Genomic DNA, 24,648 nt, shown 5'->3' with positions numbered 1-24,648 from the left:
TACTTTCTTACAATTTTCGCGCCTAAATGCAAAACGGCCAAAAGCCAACACTCTCTTTCATATTTTAGCTTCAACAACATGCTATGTATGTGCTATGTATGTGTCTGTGAGAAAATTGGGAGCTTTCTCTCAATCAGTCAGCAATGTGTTGGGAAGAAGCATAAAAAAACGAGACACCAGCAACGTGGAAGGAAGCAGAGAAATCAGCTGTTGTGGAATGCTCCAACTGCTATATAGCTGTGAGAGATGGTCGGATGTGCGCGCGGGGGGGTGGAGTGGCACGGCTGCAGACCCATGAGCACGCGAAAGACTCCGGACTGAAGACGACGGGTGATCTGGGTGAGTTCAGGAAGCGCAGTCACAAGCCACAGACGGCAGTCAGAGTCGAGCAGTCGAGCTTTCGAGTTCTCTCTTGCAACACAAAACCATTTTGGTTCAATAAAGAAAAGTAATATTTAATTTTTTTTCCACCGAGAGTGTTATTCCAACTGGTCTCGCTCTTTTTCCTCTCACTCTTTATTCATCGCACTACAAATTATACTTTGTGAAACACAGTTGACTTTAAATTAAATAAATTTACAGCTTTTTTGCTTGTTTTGTGAGGGAATTTGATAAAAAGCGAAAATTGGTGGCGTCTTTTGCGCAATTAAATTTATATAAAAAAGTGTGCCAAATTGAGTTGTTAAAAAAAAATTATCTTGGAAGAACCACGGAGAATCTCACGGTGAAAGTGATAAGAAAGAAATCTGGCGAAGACAAAAGCCAGACTTTGCGGGAGAACGAGAAAATTTCACAAAGAACGCGTTGTGTAAGGGTCACAAAGTGCGCCAAAAGGAGGAAATCCTGAAGGGCATTTAAGGACAAAAGTGTGTCTTGTGAGCATAGAAAAAGGAACACCACCCAGCATCCGAAATGGCTCTTAGAGTGGTGGGTTTATTGATTCGCCAAGAAATGTCTACTCTCACGAGTAAGGCACCATCGCGCATGTTCAGCAGCACACCAAGAGCTCTCTCCAGCGTCCTGGCCAATTCACCAAATGCTGACTTCAACAAGAAAGTCATGGACCGATATTCGCGCCTTCAGCTCAATCCCAACGTCATCCAAGCTACCTATGTGTGGATTGATGGAACAGGTAATGAGCTAAATTAATTTTATTGCTGAAGAATAATTTTTAAGGACCAAGAAGCTCAAAGAAGTGGCAAAAAAATTTTTTTTCCCTAACTGATCGACAAAATTTTGTGATTTGGCAAAAATTTCATCCTGCTCGTTCTGATGAAGCAAGAACAGTTAATTTTAACGTTCTTTTTTATTTTTAAATTTAGGCGAATAAAGAAAATTGTTTTCATTAAGAACCAATTCTAATTTAAAGATTTCCCGAATTGTTAGTAATTATCTTAACTGAATTTTTTTAAAAACAATTTTTTTTGTTAATGCTGTGAAATTTTTCTTTATTTTAAATATTTTTAAGCTGTATCAATTGGAGAAAATTTTCTTAAATACAATTTTCTAGCAAAATAAAACTAAGAATTTATTAAAGTTAAGAAAGGACTTAAAACTCTCATTAAATTCTTTTTAAACTAATTGATTCAATTGATTTTATAATGTTCTTAAATTGCCTATCTACTTAAAGGATTCTTTAGCTGATATTTTTTAGATTATCTTAAAGTATTTTTTAAAATTTCTTTTGAATTTTTTATCTAAAAAAATTTTGCTTTCTATTTTATTCAATTTATTTAAATTTTTATCTTAAAATGGTTGTGTTAATTATTTCAACTTGTATCAGTTTTATGATTCAAAATTTCTATAAATTAATTAAAAATAAAATTTTGAAGTTTTTAAAATTATTTCTACTATTAAATCGATATTTAATACATTAGCATTCCAAAGAAATGAAAGATTTGTTCTCTGAAAGTCATGAATGGATGTTTTATTCCTTAAGATTTTTTTTAAAAGATTATTTCTATTTTTTTATGTCGACAATTTAAAACATAAAGATATCCTTTCCAAGAGAGCATAAGATTCACATTTTCTTACCTTTTTTTTAAAGTTATTTTATAATATTTTAAAATTCCTAAAACCCTTAAGATTTAAAAAAAAAAAGAAAAATTTCTTCTCTATAAATCATAAAGAATTTTTTTCTAGTTATTAAGATCTTTGAAAAAGCAGGATTTTTATAAAGATTTCTTTTCTTTATATTGCCGTTTTATATAGTGCCATTTAACTAAGGAAAAGACATCCTTTCCAAAAGAGCATAAGACCCACATTTTCTTACCTTTTTTACAACATTTTTTTAAAAATATTTTTAAAATCATAAAACCGTTAAGATTTTTTTCATAAAAAAAAATGAAAAATAATAATCAATGCAGCACCTTTGGGAAAAAATAAATAAATTATTAAATCTGCAGGAGAAAATGTGCGCAGCAAAACGCGTATACTGAACAAGAAACCCGAAAGTCCCGCTGAGGTCCCTAAGTGGAGCTACGACGGTAGTTCAACGTATCAGGCACTTGGTGGGAATTCCGATACAACCCTCGTGCCACGAGCAATCTACAAGGATCCCACGAAATTCGGCGTGAATGACATCATTGTGATGTGTGACACGTACAAGCCCGATGGTACGCCGTGTGACACGAACCACAGGTGCGCAATGCAGCATACAATGGATAAGATTCATCATGAAGAACCGTGGTTTGGTATTGAGCAAGAATACACATTCCTGGACTTTGACAATCGTCCACTGGGTTGGCCAGCTCATGGCTTCCCTGGGCCTCAGGGTCCGTACTACTGTGGCGTTGGAGCTGATCGTGTAATTGCCAGGGATATCGTGGAAGCCCATGGGGTGGCGTGTATCTATGCTGGGATTGATTTTGCCGGCACCAATGCTGAGGTCATGCCAGCCCAGTGGGAGTACCAGGTTGGTCCGAGTTTGGGTATGAAGTGTGCCGATGATCTCTGGGTGTCACGATACCTTCTGTGGCGCATTGCTGAGGACTACGGGGTGGTCGTGACGTTCGATCCTAAGCCCATGGATGGACCGTGGAATGGTGCTGGTGCCCATACGAATTTCTCAACGCGCAAAATGCGCGAAGATGGTGGCATGAAAGTCATCGAGCAGGCAATTGAGCGCCTGTCCAAGAAGCAAGATCATCACATTCGCTGCTACGATCCACATGGTGGGAAGGACAATGAACGTCGACTCATTGGGCGCCTTGAGACGTCGTCCATTAAGAAATTCTCATGGGGTATTGCCGATCGTGGGGTCAGTGTCCGTGTACCACGAGGTGTTGCTGATGCTGGAAAAGGCTACCTGGAGGATCGTCGACCCAGTTCAAATTGCGATCCCTACGCTGTGTGCAATGCTATCCTCGATACATGCTGTGTTGACAAATAAGGACACAAAAGAAAAACTTGCTTTCCAACGCTGGCGTAAAAAATGGTAAAAAATCTTTTAAAGAAAACAAAAATTGGTTGTTAAATTCGGTCAAATTCACAATAATATCGCTGTAACGTTAAATATCTAATAATTGCATATTATATATCTCTATATCAATTAAACATCTATTAGAAGAAAAAAAAGTTTGTAATTGATGTGACTGTTTGAAGACATATAGAAAAAAAAAGAAAAGTTTTTTAAGAATCATAAATATAATTTTTCTTTAATCTTAGTTTCAAGACATATCGTTGATGAAATCGGTGAGATAAAAAAAAACGTACAGACTCTGTTGTCAAATGTTGTGTAGAGAAAGAGATTTCTGTGTAGAGTTTAAAAATATTTCAGTGGGAAAGACTAAATAACTGACGAAGAGACGAAGCAAAGAAAGCTTAGAAATTATCTTTATATACAAATTGGGTTGATAAGGAATGAATATATAATTTTACATTTGATAGAGAAACAAACACATCTTGTCCACTAAATTTAATTAATGAAAAAAACTCTATTCTTACAAAAAATGCATTTAGATTTACAATGAAAATTTTTATATTTAGTTAAGACATTTGGGGAGACGGGAGAAAGTCTTTTTTCGTGTGATTTTCTCTTTATTGTAAAAAAATTAACCATTGTGAGGAAAAAAACTGAGACACACGCAAGCATTTTTTTAAATTGGGTGGTGTGACGCAGCATAAAAAAAATTACAGAGGGAGTGAGAAATTTAAAAGAAAAAAAAATGAAAGAAAAGTCGTAGACTCAAAATAGTGGTTTAATTCTTAATGATTAAAATGTTTAATTTAGAATTGGGGAGGACTTTATATTTTTTTTTCGTTATATTGCATAAATTGTAAGGTATCAGTATTTAGTTTCGTAATAAAGAAAAAAAACAGGACAAAAGAATAAAATACATGTTGAATCGAATAGGCAAAATGATTAAAAGGAAAAAGAACTCTTTGTTAGTTTAAAAAGAAAAAGAATATATCAGATGATGATGTGCAAAAACCTTTGTCTAAGTTGAATATATATATTTTGTAAATACAATGCAAGTTCTTTTATTTGACGACGTCCTATGAGATCACTGCCCCTCCTTGGGAGATTTATCAAGGAATTTCCTTGGTGCATTTGCCTTTTGATTTTCATGAATAAATTTTTCATTTAGATTCTTCTTGGTGCGATTTTTCTTCCCCACAATATGCAGCCCATACGCCGGCACCAAAGCTTATCTCCATCGTCTGCTCTTTTTTTCATTTCATTCCACCCACATTATCTAATCAGAGATAGTGCCGAACAACGACTCAGTTTGCCTTCTTCAAACAGCTGATTTGATTTCTTTGACTTTACTATCTTTTTTCATGATCACAAAGTGAAATTTTCAATTTTCAACCCATGAAAAATGATAAAAAATTGATGAAAAAATTATCATATTTCTATTTTCGGCTGGAAAAATGTTTTCTCATGCATTTCCATGCCAATAAACAAGTTTGAGTGGCATGGATGATTGACAGGGAACCCCAGCACGTGGCTATGGTAAAAATATGCGAGAAGTGCAATTGAGAAATCCGCGTCAATAAATGAGCATTTGGATTGTTGATCATTCTACATAAATGGAGAGTTGTGTTATCACCAAACGGATGCACTTTCATGTCGCCTTATCGACGAAACCCCAAGTGCTATCAGGAATATCGCGCATACAATATATTGGTGGAGAGTGTCGTTAACCAGTGATAGTACTTTTCTCAAGCTGAATTTACTCAATCTGCCCTCACTCTTCTTTTTCGGAGTAAAGAACACACTTTATACGTTTTTTTTTCTTTCACTTCATTTTATCTCTGTCTCTTTGAGCGTAATTTGTAAAGAAATAAATAAAATAAAAACAGCACTCTCCAACGCGTGAACACGCGCTCAAACAGTGATACACTCACTCTTTATATGTTACGTTATGGTGGAGTTACATGAAATGTTCTAAACGCTTCATATGTGTTTTTTTCTGTGTTGCCTACATACTCAAATGAAGGCCAGTGGGAGCGACGTGAGCGATGAATCGCCTTATTTTCACTTCAATTTTACATAAAATGTTCATTAAATATGACAATGGAGACGCCTGGTAGTTTAAAAAAAAATCAAGAATGAATTACAAAGAATAATACAAAAAGAGATCATAGCGCAAGATTTATTGTTTTAAATTATAATGTAAGATAACAGATAATTATCACGACAAAACTCTAGGTTAGAGACATACATATTTATTAGATGGAGGCGCCTGGTAGGATTTTGCAATTTTATTTAAATATTAAAAATCCAGATTTTAAAATTAAATATTTCCACATTTTTCTTCGTTGCTAAACCATTAAAGATTTTAAATCAGATATGCCCGGAATTTTTTTTAATTCTCTTCAAGTTTCAATTTCACAAAAGAGTCAATTTTCAATTTAAATTCTTGAAATTCGGCATAAAAAATCCTAAAATCTTCCTTCAGCTGAATTTACTTAAAATTTTATGAAAATATTTCCTTTTTATGTCATTTTTAAACGCTTAAAGCCAACAAATAACATTTTCCGAGTGTTCTACCTTTTATGGATTATTATTCAGCCATATATTAACAAGTTTTGCTCCAAATACATTTCCTAGAAATTCATTTTGTCCCTTACTTAGCTCAGAAAATTAATTGTTTTTAAAATTTAAAAAAAATTGAAGGAAACAATTTTTAAAAAAAATAAAGTTGAGTGCAAAAGACAAAGAGTAAGTCCCCAGCATGTAAGCACACTTTATTTTTATTTTTTGATTAGGTACTGTAGCACAGCGCTTTTCTTGAGTCTTTAACTATTCCCTAAAATAATTTTAAAAAGAAATTTTTTGATTACCTTTAGGGGACTTACTCTACGTCTCTTGCCACATCTCTTTTCCCAATTTCACAACATTAATTTTCACTCATTTTAATCATCAAAACCTTCACTTTAAAATTAATCCAGGATTGATAAGATTTTTTCTTTTTCAAATCTCTATCTATCAAAAAACAAACGATTAATTTTTTTCAAGTGGCACGTGCAGATTTTGTTATTAAAATCAATGGAAAAGCATGCAAATAGTTATTTTCCACAAATATTTAAACAAGTTTATCAAACGACCTCAGTGCACTTTTAAAAAAAAATTATAAATTTCCATTAACTTGTGCTGAGGAGAATAACAAAAATAACCGCTCTGTCTCCAAGACATTTTTCATTGTGTTAGGCTATCATTGAATTGCAATTTTGTATTTCATAATAAAGCTCACACCAATGGGAGGCGGGGGGAAAGCACATTCTTCGTCACTTGTTGAGCTCACTAAAATCGTCTCTGAAAAGTCATAAAGTAAAAAAAATAACTCTATTATATACCTATAAGCATAATAAAATCTCGTGCGGAAACTTGAATGGGGGGAAGATCTCAGTTTTGATCACAGCACGATCGCGTGAGACGACTTTGCGCGCGCAATTTTAAAACAACGCGAAAACAGAGACAAAGAAAGTGAGAAATATCAATGGAATTTTGCAATATGAACTTGAGTCGCACACTTTTTGGGTTTCATAACAACACACAGCGTGTCTTTGTGAAAATGTCCTAATTTTTGCACGCAGAAAAGTCATGATGAAAGTCCGCTCTCCGGCATTCAACGACGTCGATGGCTTTTTTTCGCAACATACACGGGATGTCTTTTCAATGTTATATTTGACCCGTTTGACGAATTACTCCTCAAGACAAGTCCAAGAAAAAGTCGAAAGCTTGAACATCAGGAGAGATTTTTTTCGTGGATTTGGCAATTGTGGAGCCAAAAATAGCCATGGAGTCTTTAACGGATGGTCGTTACGTGAAAACAATTTTCGGCAGAGTATTTTTAGCATCATTTGGTATAGTAGAGATATATTGTCTCACCCAGAGAGAAGAACTTCTCGTGTGATGATAATTTCCAATGAATAGCGTGGCTCCGTGATGGAAACAATGAACGAGCTACATACCTACATTGCTATATGGTCTGATCAATGACGAAAGAAAACCTGGAAGAAACTGGTTGAAGAAGAGGTGGAAAAAAATACAGAGAAATTCGGGTTCAAGAGGTGCTCTAGAGGGCAAAAACTCGCTGAAGCACTTGTTGCATCATCCTCGGCCACCTCAATAGAAACACTGAAAGAAATGTTTTTATTTTGGTACTAGTAAAAGAGAAAAAAAATTCATTTTGATTCTTTTATTGCATTCACAGACTATTTTTTTTAACTGATGAAGCTGGCAGTTATTCCCGAAGTATTTAAAGAAATATGATTATGTTGTCTGTGATTATTTGTGATTATGATTATGTTGGATCTTCTTCAGAACCATTCAGGACCTACGGTAATATAGTTCTAAATCCTATTTTCTTTCATTCCTAAAAATTTCAACTTGTTAAATCTCAATAGAAAAATCTTAAAATAGTTTAGAAAATACTTATGTATAGGTAATCAGGATCAGTGAACGACGTAAATTTATTAATTTTAAAAAATACTTAATTTACGCCTATTACTCATTTATTATTCTTTAAAAAATTTTCCCAGCTAAGGTCATTACAAATTGCAGTGGAATTATGTTAGTAATTTTAGCATGACGCAAAGCCAAAAATCAACAGAAAAATAAACAAAAGCTCATACCTCATGAGAAAAACATATTATTATGCTGGAAAAGAGTCAAAAACAAATATTTCCTCTCAGTGCATGTCTCACGGGTAAATTCACAAGTGATAAAAAATGCCGAAAATTGAAATTAATGAGTTATACTTTTTTTCTTCTCGATCCCCTCTTCTGCCACACTTCTCTTTCAGTATTGAATGTGGGGGCTTTTTTGTGAATATATGTAGTCATGAGCCGAAAACATGAACAATTCATGTGCCTCATGTGGAAAAATGCCATTAAAGTGTGAACTTTGTTGAGATTTTTGCGAATTCTGAGCATCATCATGTGAAACAATCGGCACTATCATTTGTTTAATGAATCAACACAATTTCCTATTTCGTCTTGTGGCGGAGTATAAGAATTGTAATGAAAAAAAAAGCTCTCCTCGCGATAAGACACAATAATCGTGAAAGCGCTCCAAAGTACAGAGAGTTTTCTACGCCATATACACGCCAAATGAAAAAAAAATCACTCAAATTGCGAATGATATCGCTAATTGTTCATGAAAGATCTATCTCTGCAACAAAAAAGTCATCACCACCAATTAATTAAGGATGTAATTACAACTGAGCGATTATAGAATTTAACAACTCTGTCGTTCTTTTTTTTCTGTGTGAAGATCATTCGCGACAGTATGATTCACATTAACCAGTTTCAGTGGATCTCCGCATGTCATGTAGTAAAAAGTCATCAGACTTTGCACGGCGTGAAAAAAGAAAAGAAAAAAGCTCTCACTCAAGGAAACCGGCGAAATTGATTCTTCTTATATCAGTTGCGGGGTAATAAATTTTCTTATAGCATAAAGTCTTTTATAACAGCCATTGTTGTAAGGCGCATTGACACGAGGCAGATGATTTTTGTGTGTGATTAAGCTCAATATCTCACAATCCTCGACACTCTCTCCATATCATCTCAATATGATACTATAAACGCAATTAAGATGGCAATCACACACTTGCCCGAAAAACCCCTTCAATTTTATTTCCCATGCGAATTTTGGGTGGAAAAAGTGGAGCGAAAATCTCAAGTGGATCTACATGAGAATTGGAATGTGTCGTGACCTAAATTGAGAGGAGACCCATTGATGACGCGTCTTCGCGCCTAATCTCCACGTTTTCCTACTCGCAGTGAATATTACGCGAACATGTGGAGTTGGTTTGAATGTTCGCGTGTTGAAGTTTTCACTCTCACTTTACTGATTCAGGTGATTTATAGGGAAACGTGGTCTAATTCAGACCTCTTAAGGCCTTTTTCAATCCGCTATTACTTAAAAATGATAAAAATTTTAATGTTGAAAGTCATGGGAGTTAAAAGACCATTAAAGGGGATTTAAAATGGTACGAAATTTAAGAATATTTCTTTTTGTCTTATACCATTTTTTTCTCATTCTGCGCGGACCTTTGAAGGTCGGAATTAGGCCACGTTCCCCTAATATTAAAAACTCTTCCGAGAGCTTTTGATTTTTCTCTGAGCTTTCATTTATTGTATTTTTCCCTTTAAAAGTTCTCCGACAATTTATTAAGAATTTTATCTTATTTGGAAAATTTTAAACTGTGAAAAGATTTGAAAAATTCATTCCACATCTAATGATAAAATTTCTTCTAAAATTCAACGAAACCGCGGATTAACTGTGCCAAAGGAAAGACTTTAATGTGACCCAACAATGGGATTCATTGTTACAAGAAAAATAAATTTAAAATGCTGCATTTCCAGTGTTTTTCAGATGTGAGGAGGAAAACAATTAAAAGTCATCTTATTAATATTCCTCGTGTTGCTAAAGTGCTGGAATAAGAAATATCATTTGGTGTGGGCAAGTTGTTTTGATCATGATCACTCGCTTGCATAACATTTCTTACCCTCAAACTTGCATATTAATTTATATATCAAGGAGAAGATTTTTCTAGAGGAATTCTTGTAAGAAAAAATCGTGCTTTAAAGCTTAAATCTTAATATTTTATGAGCTGAAGAAATTTTTAATTATTTTCCAGATCCTTAAATTTTTTTATTTTCTTTGGGAAACTATCAACTAAATATTTCTTTAAATAAAATATGAATAGTTGAGAACATTCCTCGCATATCTGCCATGCTGAATATTTTTCAATACAACCTACCTTATAAAATAAACATGCATCACAGTTGAATAACGTTTTTCATACACATTTTGCATAGCAACATCACCATAAATTTCAACTTTTATATTTTTAATTAATGGAAAAATAAATGAATATGTAAATGAAAGTGCATTCAATTGCAAATGGAGGACTTTTAATCAAGGAAATGCAACTATTTATCACCTCCTAAAGCACAAGTTTTCTCATATAGCTAGTCTCTGCATACCAAAAGCTATCTGTGGGCGTCTTCACTGGGTCAAGATTAACCAAATTGTAGTGTTAAAAGCTGGTAGAATTTAGAACGGAGAAAATTTGAAAAACACGAACTTTATATCAAAAGCAAAATTTCACTTTTAGTGAGAGTGAAATTACGTGCCTAAGAAATTCATTTTGCATGGCTTTTTTCCTCACATTATATTCATTACATATCACTGTGAGTTGGCCACTTGTCTGCTTGTTTATTTAGGTCATGTTTACGTGGATATATATATTTTTTAAATACAAACCGCGTGGAAAATATGCGCTAACATTTAATACGCGCGTAGAGCAGACAATGTGTGTAGGAATTGATAATAACACGATTATTGCTCTCTGCTGTCCCCTGTCCGCGAATTGGTGGCTTTAAGAAATACAAAAGAAAATGTTTTGACGGTCAAAAATACTATGAAGGAATTAAATTAATTACCCAAATAAATCACTAAATTTTGTGAATTCATTTTGTGTCTAATTCGTGTAATAAATGTTAGGTGTTTAGAGCAATTTATTTACATGATTTACACTCAAATAAAATTAATTTGTGAAAATTATTTTTCTATAAAAGACGTTAAAGAAAATTCAAATATTCTCGTAGAGCTTTTAGCTACCTATGATGGCTTTAAGGTTTGCAAATCTCAATCTCACTACTCATGCAAATTAATATCACCTATGGGATATCCCTCTGACCCCTTTTGACTCCAACTGATTAATTTTAAATGAAGGAAGTTAACAGAAAAAAATGCAAAGAATCTTTTTTTTTTAATTAATCATTTTGAGGAATTTCTCCATTTAGGTACAACGAATGCCTTACTTTCTTATCAATTCTACTCTCCATATCAGCTGTTATACAGCATGAACTTTGCCATGAATTTTTCAGAGAAACCCATAAGGAACTCATAGCCTCATTTTGGAGGACATACTTTCCTTTTTCTCAAAATATATTCGGGGAAGAACTTTTTTTTTTTAATTCCATTATCTTCCCATATTTTATAACAAAATGTTTATTGTTATTTTTCCAATTAGAGTGGAAAGTCGTTGAATGAAAGGGTCACGCTTTATGGTGATAACACCGAAAAATTCTTGATAAAAGAGCATAGAATGCGTCAAGATTGGAATAATAGAGAATCGTCAACAAATATTGCCTTCTGACACGCGTCAGATGTGTTTTGAAATACTTTCTTTTGCAATCACAATTTTCCACACAAAAGAATAATATTAATTTGAAGCAAAATACTGCCACATTGTATGATGATGATGAAGAAATTAATTTAATGATTAAATCCTTTTGATTTTATTAAAAAGAAAACTCTGAGTGAGTAATAAAATAACTTCCACACAGTTCCCTTTAAAGCACTCTCTTCGAGTTCATTGACCATCAATGAGAGTATCAAAAGCATTAAAGAGACATTGATTGATACACATAAAAGTTGCGAGGTGCGTACCTCTTCAATGTTGCTCCAACACATCACCCAATACAGATGAGGTTATCAAAAGAGAAAGAGATTTTGAGGAACATTTCTTTTTGTGTGCTGACGTAACATTTTGTAGCGATCGCACGAGAGAAATTTATGCCATGCATCGTTTTATAATGCTAAAGCTATGTGTTTTGATATAATAAATTAGTGTTGGGTGGATATTTTACGTCAAAGTCATTTTTTACACCAGAAAATGTAGAAAATGTACTGGGAGTATGTTAAAAATCAAAAGAAAGATTTTATGAAAGAAAAGCTTGTAGAAAAACCCTCAAAAATGTTCATTAGTTGCAGAAAAGCTTTTTTCTTTAACCCTTTAAGGTTTTTTGGGTCATACGCTGACCCAAACGTGAAACATTTTATTTTTTCAATTATTTATGAATGTAATTATTTTCCATGTTACAAATGCATCAAATTCACGCATAAGGGGTCAAAGAAGACGTACTGAGTGAGAAAAGTCCTCTAAAAAAATTCATAGAATAAAAATCGCGATAAAAGAGCGCATGTTTCAATGTTTTTATGTTTCATGTTGGACGTTAAAGGGTTAAAATATAAAGCTTTAAAGCTTAAAGAGAGATAAAACTCAGAAAGGAGCTTAAGAAAGCTTTGAAAAAAATTGAGAAAACCGTCATTCATATCCAGTTCATTTAAACCAAAGCCAAAAGCTCTCAACTATGCCAAGAATCTTAAATATTTATTTTATATTGTCTACGTGTAATCAATGAACAAAGTGTAATGTATTTAATCATCCAACATTTTAATCTCTCTGTTCATTTTATTCCCCTTATTTTGCATGACAAATAATAATCGATTTTGCATGAAAACATAAAAATATAATTATAAAAACATTATGTAAAAAAATTTGTGGAATGATGCGAAGACATTGGCGGGATTAAGCACTTTGTCGCAAAATTGCAAATAATATAAGTTTTAATTGACTAAAACATTGCAATATTCTGTGTCATCACTTTGAAGGGGAGAAAGTCATTAATTGATAAATGCTCTTCATACACACAGAGTTTATTGTACGATAAATTAATTATTGCCACCATCTCTCGCTTTTAAATTAAGCCCCCGCCCTTCCCCCCAGCCTGATTCCGTAGCTCTCTACATAGCATGGCATGGCGTGTATTGCCCCGTTGCGAAAATTATTATTATAACTCTCGCTTTTCCACACACAAACACCCCCCATTCTCTGCGAAAGGGGTTTATTTCCCTTTTTCTTCTTTGGTTTCATCACTCAATCAACCAGTTGCGCTTCTTGTACTCCAAGATGATGAGTTTCAGCTTCTCATAGTAATTTGGTCCCACCATTTCGGCATCGTAGAATGTATCATCTGTGATTTCTTCCTTCTCTGCCATTTTTTGCTTATCAATCAGAAGGATTTTTATCATTGATGTAATGTGGTAGAGCTCATATGGGGCTTGTTTGTTAATATCTTCATTGAATCTGCACAAAAAGAAAAAAGAAATTTTCAATTAAAAACTCAATTACTTGAAGAAAAGACCAGAAAAGGTAGCGAAATTTTCTTACTTTTCCCACGTAAAATCATCCAGAGGACACCCAAAGAACTTTAAACTCTTGCAGAATTCATCAAAGTAGAATTTGAGGAAGTTATCGAAGTTTTCTAGCAAAATATCATTTTGTACGCTTGTGAAGAGAAAGAACAGGACATCCAGGGACATTGATGCGTACATTATTAGCTGAAAGTCAAAGATCTTCACCCTTGAGGGCTTCCCGGCAGCATCGTAGGCAATCATAACGTTATTCACCCAGAGATCATTGTGGCAGATGGTGTTGAAGATGTTCTCCTCGTAGAAATTCAAATCTCTCTGTCGCTCCTGACACATCTCCAGCTGCCGTGCGATGATGTCGTACAGCGAAAGGACTTCTGGGATGGATTTCAGCTCATTCTCAAATGCCTGAAATTGTTTCTGCATATTAGGACGGGGGACCAGTAATGTGTTCTTTTTAGCAGTGTTAATGAGCTATAGCTTAAGAGGAAGATGTTAGCTGTGTTAATATTATTTTAATTGTTTATCTTTAAGATCTTTTCTCTTTTAATTAGATTCTGAATCATTAAAATTTATTTTAAAAATATCGCGCAAATTCTCTCAAAACTCTCAAAAGCTCATAAAGCACAGAACTTTGAATTTAAGAGTTCCTTCTCAAAAAAAGTATACATAGTGCGAAAGTTCTCAGAATTTTTTTTTTAATTTAAATAATTTATTTCTTCGTTTTTTTTTCTTTCCTTGATAGATCTGATTTTAAAATCTTTGAAGATGACTAGAATCGGATTTTTATCAAATCAGTTACTAGTTAATTACTCTTATTTAGATTCTGAATCATTAAAATTAATTTTTAAACTATCGCGCAAATTCTCTCAAAAGCTCATAAAGCACAAAACTTTGAATTTAAATTATTAGTTCAATAATTCTGATATAATTTTATTCTTGTTATGAAATGTATGCATTTTTAGAAGAAAACAAAAAATCGCCTTTTAAGTCACAAATTTCCTTTTTCTCTCCGGTGGGAAAGCGATTTTTCGTTCTCTTTTAAATATTTTCTACGTCGACTATTAAAAGCTTTTACGCGTAATATTTTTAAGGATTTTTTGCTATAGAAAGCCTTGTCTAATTTTACTTCCTGCCAACCGATTTTTATGAATTCAAAAAACTCTGAAAGATACTTTCATCCTCTATTCTAAACTTCTAAGAAGATTAGAATCGGTTAAGGGGTTGTTCTTTAACATTTCTTCAAGTAGATCCTTAAATCGAATATTATAAATCTATTTCATATTCGATTTTATTTATCATAAAAGCTTTCAAAAGGAGAGCTTTCATAGAAGAAAAAAATATATTTTTCAAGGATCTTTGCATGGTTTTAGTGGTCACTAAAAACATATTTATAAAGGAAAAATACCGCGAAAAGAGCAAAGAAAGTATTTATAGGAAATTTCCGCAAAAAATTAGCATTTGTGTCAGCAAAATTTTCATTTCTATCTAGCCAAAAATAAATAAATTTGCAATGTTTTATTCATAAATAGCCTATAAAAAAGCGCATTCACTATGCAAAAAGAGCAACACCAACAAAGTCATGGGAAAGAACTCAAGGTGAAGAAATGCTTTCATCTGATACGAATTCATTAGTGGAAAAAAACTGTGAGCCAAGAAGTATTTCAGTGGAACAGCATATTGTCTAAAAGTTTTTGGCATAGTTTAAATTCCGCACAAACTGGAAATCTCACTCTCAGAGTTTGTGTGAAGAAGGCAAAAGTGGAAATATAGGAGAAAATAAAAAGCAAATACACCGGACAGTGAACCCCGTGGAAAAGAAGAAGAAAAAAAAAGTGTTAAAGCATAAGTTAAGTAAATAAAAATGAAGATCATCCGTGAACATGTTAAATGCACCTCCCGAAATTAAGACGTTTATTTGCATGTTAGCACGTTAGTATGTAATTGAGATGGGATTAAGAGCGTAAATGGTGCGGGGTCTAATTGGTCAATTTAGCAAATTGAGTAAATTGATTGTAGAGACTGCAAACTAATCTAATACAAATATATAGATGGAGTATGTGGTTAAAGCATATTGATAGAGTGACCAATTGAGATTAATCTACACACGGGATGACATATTATTATACATATTTTGAATTCTCAAGCACGAGTGGTACTTGTGAGGAGTATTTGGAAGCTATAGCTTGATATGTGATGTTGAGTGTTAGTGACATCGAGACCGAGTTATGGTGAAGAGGAAAAGAAATAAATAAAAAAAAATGAATGTCGCATGTCAGTCGAGTGTTGCGATGTCTTGTTAATGGAACATAATAAAAAGCAAACAAATAGGGAGTACGTAGGTAGCGGAGCTTTTGCACGATGTGATGCAAAAAGCTCGCGCTATGCATGATGAACACGGTTTTACCTTTTTCATTTCAGCCGCTGCTTCACTCGTTAGTCCCTCATCAATGTCAATTTTCTTAAGATGCGCCCGTACCTTCTGGTCAAAGAGTTGCGCATCCTTGTGCCTCAGGGCAATTGGAGCTGCATGGAATTTGGCCACATTCCGCAGAATGAGTTCTGTGTGCTCTAGGTCAAATCCCTTGGCACGATCCCCCACTGTGTACCCTTTGATCTTTATATTTTCCAACAAGATAACAGCATCGGCATCAACAGACGCCTCTGTGGAGGATAGAGAGGTCCTCGACCCATAGCATTCAATAAAAACGTCCAATTTCTCATCATCAGGACACCCCTCATCCGCCTGCAGACGCAAAAATTCTGGCACAGACACCATATAAATGGCCATTTCTTTCGTGAATGTGATGTTCACTTGAAAGATTTCGAGGAGCATTTGGTTTGTTGGGCACATTTTTGCCACGAGCTGGAGGAATTCTTCCTCACCATCCACCGGGGAAAGCTTAACATCCAATGCAAGCATTGTACTCCCATAGTTGTCACCAACAGCTGTGAGATGCCTCGTTGTGCATTCTATGACCTTCCTTCCATTCAACTTGGTGCTCAGGAGACCCTCCAAGTCCCTGACCTCAGGTGTGTTGGACATTTTACAGCTAAAAGACTTGAAATGAATTATTTTTGTGAGAATAAATAGCAATTAAAATAGAGCTTTTTATCCTTCTTTATATAATTTCTCTAGCTAGAGTTAGTTTAAAAATTAACGTTTTTCTATTTAATATTTATAATTCATTGTTAAGAGAGAGAGTGGGGCAAAAAGGTACTTAAGGATTGGAAAAAAGCTCAAATTACAATATTTTCTAACCAGAAAGAACAAAATGATCTGAGATAGAGGTTTAGGGCAAAAAATGTCCTAACTAAATGAGCTTTCGCTTTTTTTGTTTGGAAAATATGATATTTTGAGCTTTTTCCAAACCCTTAAGCGACTTTTTTGCCCCGTTCTCCCCTAAAGAATTTTTTTATTCCTTCCTCACGTGTTTTATTGAACCAATTTTTCAAATATTGGGTCTAATTCAGCGACCAAGAAACCCTTGAAATCTTTGAATTTTGTACTGAAATTTCAAGATTTCAAGCGAATTTCAAGGGTTTCTTGGTCGCTGAATAAGGCCCATTAATTACATAATTTCCAAGAATGGATTTAAAAAGAAATTCTCATGATTTGCCAGCTTTTCGGAGCTTTTAGAGCAAACTTTTTAATATCTACCTATACACAATACCAGGCGTCTCCACTTAACTACCCAAGAAGTTTCCCATTGATAAGGAAATTCACACAGAAGATTAATTTATAATTAAAATGTATGATGAGATAACATAAATGGGTATATGATGGTGCACGGTAAGAGGACAATTTGGTTGATTGTATAAATCAGAATTTCACTTGAAAAAAAATTATCTTTTATCAGGTAATTGCAAAAAACAGTGGAGGTGAGATTGAGAGCCACTTATGATAAACTTTTCCTGAATTTAACGCACACAAATTGCGAAAAAAAGACCCTTCAATCACTTGATAGTGCGTGACGAAGCTAATTATTCGTTTTTTTTTTTGCCTCTATCTCTGTTTTATTCACATTTATGGGATGATTATGTGAAAAGTTTTGTTAAAAAAAATCTTTAAGAGCAATGTGGACACTATCAATTAGCACACAACACTATTCTTCGCATGCATTTCGCGTACACCCACATACATGTTGTACTGTACATAGTTTTGCTCAAGCACTTGACTTACTTTCAATCGATTTTCCTCGCGTGAATTTGTCCCGGATTATTTGAGATTATCCTATTATATTGCGAAAGAGAGGGATGCAGAAGTTTTTCCACCTTTTCCTCGCACTTCAATCCTCAGTTGGGTACTGAAACTATCGCGTGAAATACAGTTCGTGCTTCCTCCTTCGATATTGTCTCAACTCTGAAGGGAATTATTAATAAAATTCCATTGCAATCTTCCACTTGATGGTAACACAAATTATTAGAGAATCTCTTAGTTATAAAATTGAATTTTCAAAGACGTCGCGGACGTTGCAGGCTGCTTCCAGGCTGTCCTGCGGTTAAGAACTAACTCGGCCAACACCATCAACTAACTGCTGCAGAAATCCACTTGGCTTCACTTTAAATTACATTTTCCTGTACATATACACACCGAGAATCTCGTACAACGCGCTGTGATTAGATTAGATAGAAAATGTTCCTCTATAGAGGAGTTTATGCTGTATATTTGTACAGAGAGAGAATATATAAATCGCACAGATTTTCACAAAGCCATAAATCTCGAAAAAAAAATCATTTCGCGACATCACAGATTTTTTTTTTCTAAAGGAAACTTTTTCTTCCGGAACTTTGGAAAATAAATGAATTCATGTCAAAGGATGAAAAACCACTGAGTGCTCTATAAAAAGCACAATGTCATTGTCGCAGTGTGTGAGGAATTTTATGGGCACAAGAAGAGCTTTCCCGATAGTGTGTTGTATATAGCACTTTATGGTGTATTCAAGAGCACGGTCCCAATTGTTGGAATGGCAAATCAAACACTAATATAATGATTCCAAGAGAGGCAGAAGAGGTGGAGAAGCGCAAACTACCGCGAGGGACAAACATGTGGGTGATGATAAAGAATGTTGTACATAACTGTGAGAATTTTCTAAAAAGGATAAAATAGAACATTCCAGAGTTGAATGTTTAAGCATTTTTTTAAAGAGAAAAATCCCAGAAAAATTATTAAAAAAATTATTAAATTATTAAATTAATATCAAAGTGGTAGAAAAAGCTTCCACCAGGCGCCTCCACTGCTTCAATTCAATTTATTTCTTTACCGAAATTCCTTAAATTCTATTGTGATTCATTCATCCCCTTTTAGCTTCATTTCCTTCTTGTAGAAGCCAATATTTTCAAATAGTTGCAAATAATCAAGATTTGATATTTATTTATTAAGCTATTCAATAAATATTTAATATCACACGGTGGCCCATGAAAACTGTAATTATTTTTTTAAATTTTTGTTTAACTTTTAAATTAAATTAAGATTTTTCTGCAAAATATTTTTAATTTATGAGGAGTTCTAATTTAATTCTTCAAGAGTTTGTCTCTAAGCCCTCTAAGCAAATATTAAGTGAAAAAATTAAGAATAAAGGGACATTTCAAACGTTATAAAAAGAACGTTAAACGTTAAAAATATCAAACTGATAAAGTATCAAAAATTAGAAATATATGTTTTTTTTTTTTAACACCCACCCTTTCTAAGGTTGAGAAATATATGTATAAATATTTAAAAAAAATAACATCAAAAGAAACAAAGAACTTTATAAGATAAAAGATAAAATGTCAAACGTTAGAAAAAGCACGTCAAACTTTAGAAAATGAACGTCAAACATTAGTTAAAATTCACTGGTTAGACAGTCTTAAGATTCATTTAATTTTTTAAAGAAAACTTAAGAAATCTTTTTAAAAAAAAAAAGTGTCTCTTAAGAAATCTTTAGTTTATTGTCTGATTAGTGAATTTTACCCCAATTAAAGGAAATGTCAAACGTTAGAAATGAAACGTCTGTCACTGAATTAATCAAATTAATTGTCAAAAATTGCTGAATTAAAAAATCCATTTTTAACGTCTTTAGAATCTAAAAAAAGAATTATTTTCTCTAAAAAATACCCTCTAGAATAAATTTCTGCCTACGCCCCAGTTTGAAAAAAAATCTCCAAAAAATAACTTTTTAAAAAATAAAACAAACTTTGTAATTTTTAATAATATATTAATTTATTTTTCATTTTCTTCTTTTGTTTTCTTTCAAAAATAACATCTACAAGTCTCTAGTGATATATACCATACATTTCTTTCATTTTTTTTCCTTTCAAATTGTCACTAAAACAATTCACAATAAATTCTCTCGCTTAGGTCGAATCTTTAAAAAAAGAAGGAATACTTTGCTAAATTATTGCGCAAAAAAAATAATAAAATTAGTAACACTGAAAGGAATAAGTAGGAGATTCTTAATTTGGGGAATGAGTGTTAATCCCCCAAATAAAAAATTAGGAAGGAATGAGAGAGTATCGGATTTATTGAGAGAGAGAGAGTGAGATTCACAGACATCACGTTTTTGTGTCATGATTGAGAGTAATGTTCGTAATATCCTTAACAATCATTTCGGCCACTTGCCAGGCAATTTCCTCCTGAACTTTGTCCTCGGGCAGATTCACGAGCTTCCGCATTGCTTTCTTGAGTTTACTCCCACCCGCTGAGAGGCTCCATCTGTCCTCCCCATTTTCCATTTCAAAATCACGCTCATACCGCCCTAGGGCATTGATGCGCCCAAAACTCAAGCCGTGCGTGAGTGAGGAGCGTCGCCAGAGGAGATCGGGATCACTGATATGTCGCGAATCAATTTGCATGTCGGACGTTGAGGAAGAACGTACAGCTCGATGCTTTTGCGGTGTCTCCATGGCCAGGAGGGTGTTTTGCGTTGAGATGCTCCCGGAACAATCGGAAAATGTCTTCCTGTGACTCCTCCGCGCATGCCCGGTGGCACGTTTGTGCTCCTGAATGCGATTGAGAAGCTCCGAGAGGTACTTGTAGAACAGCTGAGACTTTATGAAGCCCCCAAAGTAGTTGGCATTGAGAAAATGCTCCACAATCCGCACTGGATGATCGAAGCACGTGAAAATTGGCTCTGTTTGCGAACAAATGCGCTCCTCGACGTGAAAACGCACCGCATCGGAGAACTGGAGGGATGTATTGGCCTGGAGGGAGAAGTATTTCTCATAGAGCACCATTGCGTCACTTTGAGCCTCCGCGTGGACCATCCGGTCGCCACTCTCTGCAAATTGACGCCGAAAATTCGTTGCAGACACCCAAAAGTCCAAATAATCACGCATATTTTCCTGTTCGAGGAATTCAAGGAAGTAGAATAAGGCTGACTCACTGTGGAGAATATCACGCAGCTGGAGCCCCTCACCAGTCACAACATCCACGCAGTATTTGCAGTAGAAAACACTGTCGAGGAAATCATTGAGGTGCTCCATCTCCAGGCGACTAAAGACACACTTTTGGGCATCTTCAAAGCAATACGGGGACACAGGGAAGCCCGCACCTGTGTCCTCTGTACACAGTGCCAGGGAGATTTTGGCATGAATGGGTGCAGGGATGTCAATCCAATACGGAGAATTACTCGTGAAGTACTTCCTAAAGATTCTAACAGCATCTGTTGCAATGCACGTTTGCACTTTGGTTGTATCCGGACGCATCTTCTCCCCAGCCACGCCTCCCCCCTCCACTTCCGGCGTACTGCCCTCTTGTGACCTGTCATTCCTTGCTTTCTCTTCCCCACCCAATTGTCCCGTTGATATATCACATAATTTGGAGTAACTCGCCACGTCCTCTTCGGGATTCTCAATGAAATCCGTAATTTTACTCAGCTGCCCACTCAAATCATCAGAAACTGTGGATTTCCCATCATCCCCGCGTCTGATATCACAACTCCCATCATCTCCACCACCATCCACTGTGGAAAATCTCTCTGATCCAATGGATACGCTATCATCGTAATCCACACTAAAGCACGACATATCATCACATCCCTCTGACGACGTACTCTTTGTGTTTGTTTTGTAATTTGATGAATTGGGCGTGGAGTAGTATTTAAAGCCATCGCATACCTGTGCAGACGTCCGGAAGCTCTCAACGTCCAACCAGAACTTTATCAGTGGCAACCCCTTGCGCTCCTCCAAGAATTGAACAAAGTAGCACAAGCTACTCTTCTCTGAGAGTATTTCAAGAAGATTCTTCGACAATCTCGATCGGGTGGTGTCTTCATCGGAATCTGTGGTGCAATGGAATGCCCAAAATGTCAATTAAAGATGCAAATTTCACCTCAATTTCTCCCAAATTAACTCACCTTTTGCCCCTTCGCAGGCCTTCTCGGACTCCGTCAAGGTGGTAGGTGGTGCCTCGAATTTCCCGCCACTGTGTCTCTTCTTCTGCTCATCAGCAACCTTGGGGTTTTCCTGCCTCCGGTGTTGATCTTCTCTTCGTCCGCGACCTAAAAACAATTTCCCAGTGGCGCAGTTGAGCATCATTGTACGCGTGTAAGGCGATGTGGCACACTCCTTGCGCACTTACCTGACTTTTTGAAGATTTTCAGCATTATGCTGCACACGCAATTTCTTTGTTTATTCTAAAAATCTAGAACATGGTTTATTTTCACAAATTTTTATCTTCTTCACTCCCCCATCACCGTGAAGTTTTTGCACACCCATAACCCAGCTGTCATGCACATATGTTCGAAACTTCAGCCAGGTTTGGTTGTCAATTTTAAGTCAAAACTTCACGTTGAAAACCTCCGAGTTTGTTTTGGTTTTCGCTCACATTTCCCACAAAGTTCATTTCATCCAATTTTCCGTGGAAAAGTCAGTGAAAATTGTTGAAAAGTTTTTCTTTAATTTACCCGAGTGCCATGGAAATTGAAACGGCAGAGGGACAGCTGCAAATTCAGCTGAAAACTAAACAAAAACAGTGAGAAAATTTGTTGTTTATACCTAACCTCAAAAAAATTCATTCCGGTTTATTTTTCTTCGGCAGATATGCAGTTCCGGACATTCCATACTCCATAGCTGGGAGTGTCTCAAGCGTGGAGTTGAATACACTCGTAAATACCTTGCTACAGGAAGCGGATTCATGCCATAAAGGGGTTGAATTTGATTTTCTCGTTGCTGGAGAATTTCTTCGGGTAAATCTTGGGGAACATCTCAAGCAATTGGGAATATCCTTTGAGGATATCATTGACATTGAGTACGTTGAGAGATTCCCATCGCCAGAGCCACAGGATTGTCTCATTCACGATGATTGGGTATCAGCGGTAAAGTGCCGGAATGATTGGTGAGATGAGGAAGAGAAGGAGGAATAAAGAGAAGGAGATTAATTAAAATTCTTTGTAGGATCCTGACAGGATGCTATGACAGTACATTGAACATTTGGACCACAAAGGGAGAGCACAAACTCACAATTCCAGGCCACACATCCCCCATTAAGGCAGTCACGTGGATATCCTTGGATGCAGACAATGGGATGTTTGTGAGCACATCGCAGGATCAGACAGCAATGATTTGGTCTTGGGATATTGCAAAGAACAAGGCGGAATGCCTCTACGTCTGCCGGGGACACGAGAGGGGCATCGACTGTGTCGATGTGAGTGGGAATGGGCAGAAAATGGCAACAGGAAGTTGGGATACAATGCTGAAAATTTGGTCAGCAAGCCCCGAAGAGTCCGCAGATGAGGCAGCAGCTGCAAAGAAGGCACGAATGGAGCAAGGAAAAGCCAGAGTAAGGAAGGAATTCCTTTTTTTTTTTAAGGAAAATAATTAACTATTGTAGCGCCTGACTAACTATCCAGTGAATATTAACCTGCTCATAGAGTGAGAACCCTTAGATTGACAGTAGCTGTAATGACTGCCCCCCCCTTGGCGATGATCTTCTGCTCCCAGGTTACAAACCCTCAAATAGGCGAGAGAGAATATGAGAATGTAGGAGAGCACTGAGAGAGTAATTAGATGAGAGAATAGTAGAGAGTAATGATGAGAGTAGAGAGTTAATCGTAGCTCAGTCAGTTTGAGTGAGGACGAGGGTTGAGGTTACTGGGGGAGTTGACCAGAGCCCTCTTGTGGCGCCGCACTATTATTCACTTTTCTTCCGCAGACTCCTCTAATAACGCTCCAGGGGCACAAGGAAGCAATCTCAGCTGTTCAATGGATAGACAATGACACCATTCTCACTGGTTCGTGGGATCACACAATGAAGATTTGGGATCTATCGCTGGAGGGGCTCAAATCCGAAATTGTTGGCAATAAATCTTTCTTTGACGTGCACTTCTCGAAACTCAATGGGATGATCATTACCTGCTCGGCTGATAAGAATTTGCGCCTCTTTGATCCACGTGGGGGCAAAGGGGCTTCCCATACAGTTCAAAGCACCTACCTTGGGCACACCCAATGGGTTCAATCTGTTTGCTGGTCATCAATTGAAGAGCATCTCTTCATTTCCGGCTCCTATGACAATCAAGTGAAGCTCTGGGATATGCGAAGGTACAACAAACTTCTCCAATATCAATGATATTCCGGGTTTTTCGTTGGTTAAATGGGGGTTTCTCAACCAGAAAAACTCACGTTTTCCAGAGCTTTCGGCTCCGTTCGGAGCCTTCTTCAGTGGCTACAGAGAGAAGGAATTTATTTATTGGTTTGTCCTATATTTACACAGATTTCTAATCTAAGATATTCACAAAAATTCAGTGCAATTTTGATTTTTTTTGTCTCATTCATCCTCATTGAATGTAATGGTAAATAAGTTAGGTTAGTAATCCGGATAAATATTGGATAAAACCTCCGCTTAACCGACGAAAACCCCGGAAAATCTTTATTGTCGCTACACGTCTGAAAATCACTTCTTTTTTCTCCAATTTCCCCATCTTCCCTCATTAATTAACAAAAAACATTTTCTTGCAGCCCCAAAGCGCCCCTTTTCGATCTTTCCGGACACGAGGAAAAGGTGATGGATTGCGATTGGTCAAATCCCAAATTCATGATATCCGGTGGAGCTGACAACACTGTGAGGATCTTCAAATCCAAAAAAGTAGCAAGATTGTGAGAAAATCGCACAGAAAAAGCGGAGAAAATTGAATAAAAAATGACGGCAAAACGTTGAAAATTGTTTCAAAAACATTCAAATGAACCAAATGAAACGTGCATGAAACACGCGA

At 35.6% G+C, this 24,648-nt stretch overlaps 4 protein-coding genes across 7 annotated transcripts; 2 read left to right on the top strand and 2 right to left on the bottom strand.

Annotated features, from left to right (window-relative positions):
* The first annotated feature begins 244 nt into the window (after positions 1 to 244).
* LOC129788644 (glutamine synthetase 1, mitochondrial) lies at positions 245 to 4,471 on the top strand. The gene is made up of 2 exons (XM_055824871.1): positions 245 to 1,132; positions 2,406 to 4,471. Exons 1-2 carry the CDS (start codon positions 913 to 915, stop codon positions 3,389 to 3,391), a joined length of 1,206 nt encoding a protein of 401 aa, XP_055680846.1. The 5' UTR covers positions 245 to 912; the 3' UTR covers positions 3,392 to 4,471.
* Positions 4,472 to 12,711: 8,240 nt separating this feature from the next.
* On the bottom strand, positions 12,712 to 18,291 carry LOC129788643 (uncharacterized). Of its 4 annotated transcripts, none has more exons than XM_055824868.1 (4): positions 17,643 to 18,291; positions 15,867 to 16,520; positions 13,479 to 13,867; positions 12,712 to 13,394 (listed from the first exon to the last, which is right to left on the bottom strand). In XM_055824868.1, the coding sequence occupies exons 2-4, from the start codon at positions 16,503 to 16,505 to the stop codon at positions 13,181 to 13,183; spliced, it is 1,242 nt and encodes a 413-aa protein (XP_055680843.1). In that variant the 5' UTR covers positions 16,506 to 16,520; positions 17,643 to 18,291; the 3' UTR covers positions 12,712 to 13,180. The 4 variants fall into 4 exon arrangements, with proteins under 4 accessions (XP_055680843.1, XP_055680842.1, XP_055680841.1 ...); XM_055824867.1 differs by having other exon boundaries at positions 13,479 to 13,879; positions 15,867 to 16,512; positions 17,643 to 18,252; XM_055824866.1 differs by having other exon boundaries at positions 13,479 to 13,879; positions 17,643 to 18,250.
* A 1,351-nt stretch (positions 18,292 to 19,642) lies between these two features.
* LOC129788633 (A-kinase anchor protein 10, mitochondrial) lies at positions 19,643 to 22,177 on the bottom strand. Its single transcript, XM_055824858.1, has 3 exons — positions 22,020 to 22,177; positions 21,796 to 21,939; positions 19,643 to 21,720 (listed from the first exon to the last, which is right to left on the bottom strand). The coding sequence occupies exons 1-3, from the start codon at positions 22,042 to 22,044 to the stop codon at positions 19,994 to 19,996; spliced, it is 1,896 nt and encodes a 631-aa protein (XP_055680833.1). The 5' UTR covers positions 22,045 to 22,177; the 3' UTR covers positions 19,643 to 19,993.
* Positions 22,178 to 22,179: 2 nt separating this feature from the next.
* LOC129788640 (ribosome biogenesis protein WDR12 homolog) lies at positions 22,180 to 24,596 on the top strand. The gene is made up of 5 exons (XM_055824863.1): positions 22,180 to 22,412; positions 22,479 to 22,775; positions 22,835 to 23,219; positions 23,592 to 23,977; positions 24,395 to 24,596. The coding sequence occupies exons 1-5, from the start codon at positions 22,354 to 22,356 to the stop codon at positions 24,534 to 24,536; spliced, it is 1,269 nt and encodes a 422-aa protein (XP_055680838.1). The 5' UTR covers positions 22,180 to 22,353; the 3' UTR covers positions 24,537 to 24,596.
* The last annotated feature ends 52 nt before the right edge of the window (positions 24,597 to 24,648 follow it).

This window comes from Lutzomyia longipalpis, chromosome 2 (genome assembly GCF_024334085.1).
Source record: "Lutzomyia longipalpis isolate SR_M1_2022 chromosome 2, ASM2433408v1".
In the NCBI taxonomy this organism is placed as follows: domain Eukaryota; kingdom Metazoa; phylum Arthropoda; class Insecta; order Diptera; family Psychodidae; genus Lutzomyia; species Lutzomyia longipalpis.
The sequence above is the reverse complement of the archived record's forward strand: the minus strand, read 5'-3'. Positions and strand labels throughout refer to the sequence as shown.

Coding starts and splice junctions, on each gene's coding strand:
- LOC129788640 (XM_055824863.1), top strand. CDS start 22,354: ATGGAAATTGAAACGGCAGAGGGACAGCTGCAAATTCAGCTGAAAACT. Junction 22,413..22,478: donor CTGAAAACTAAACAAAAACA/GTGAGAAAATTT, acceptor TTTCTTCGGCAG/ATATGCAGTTCCGGACATTC. Junction 22,776..22,834: donor GTAAAGTGCCGGAATGATTG/GTGAGATGAGGA, acceptor AATTCTTTGTAG/GATCCTGACAGGATGCTATG.
- LOC129788644 (XM_055824871.1), top strand. CDS start 913: ATGGCTCTTAGAGTGGTGGGTTTATTGATTCGCCAAGAAATGTCTACT. Junction 1,133..2,405: donor TGTGTGGATTGATGGAACAG/GTAATGAGCTAA, acceptor TTAAATCTGCAG/GAGAAAATGTGCGCAGCAAA.
- LOC129788633 (XM_055824858.1), bottom strand. CDS start 22,044: ATGCTGAAAATCTTCAAAAAGTCAG. Junction 21,940..22,019: donor GAAAATCTTCAAAAAGTCAG/GTAAGTGCGCAA, acceptor AATTGTTTTTAG/GTCGCGGACGAAGAGAAGAT. Junction 21,721..21,795: donor GGCCTGCGAAGGGGCAAAAG/GTGAGTTAATTT, acceptor ATTGCACCACAG/ATTCCGATGAAGACACCACC.
- LOC129788643 (XM_055824867.1), bottom strand. CDS start 16,505: ATGTCCAACACACCTGAGGTCAGGGACTTGGAGGGTCTCCTGAGCACC. Junction 13,880..15,866: donor CAGCGGCTGAAATGAAAAAG/GTAAAACCGTGT, acceptor CCTAATATGCAG/AAACAATTTCAGGCATTTGA. Junction 13,395..13,478: donor GATGATTTTACGTGGGAAAA/GTAAGAAAATTT, acceptor CTTTTTGTGCAG/ATTCAATGAAGATATTAACA.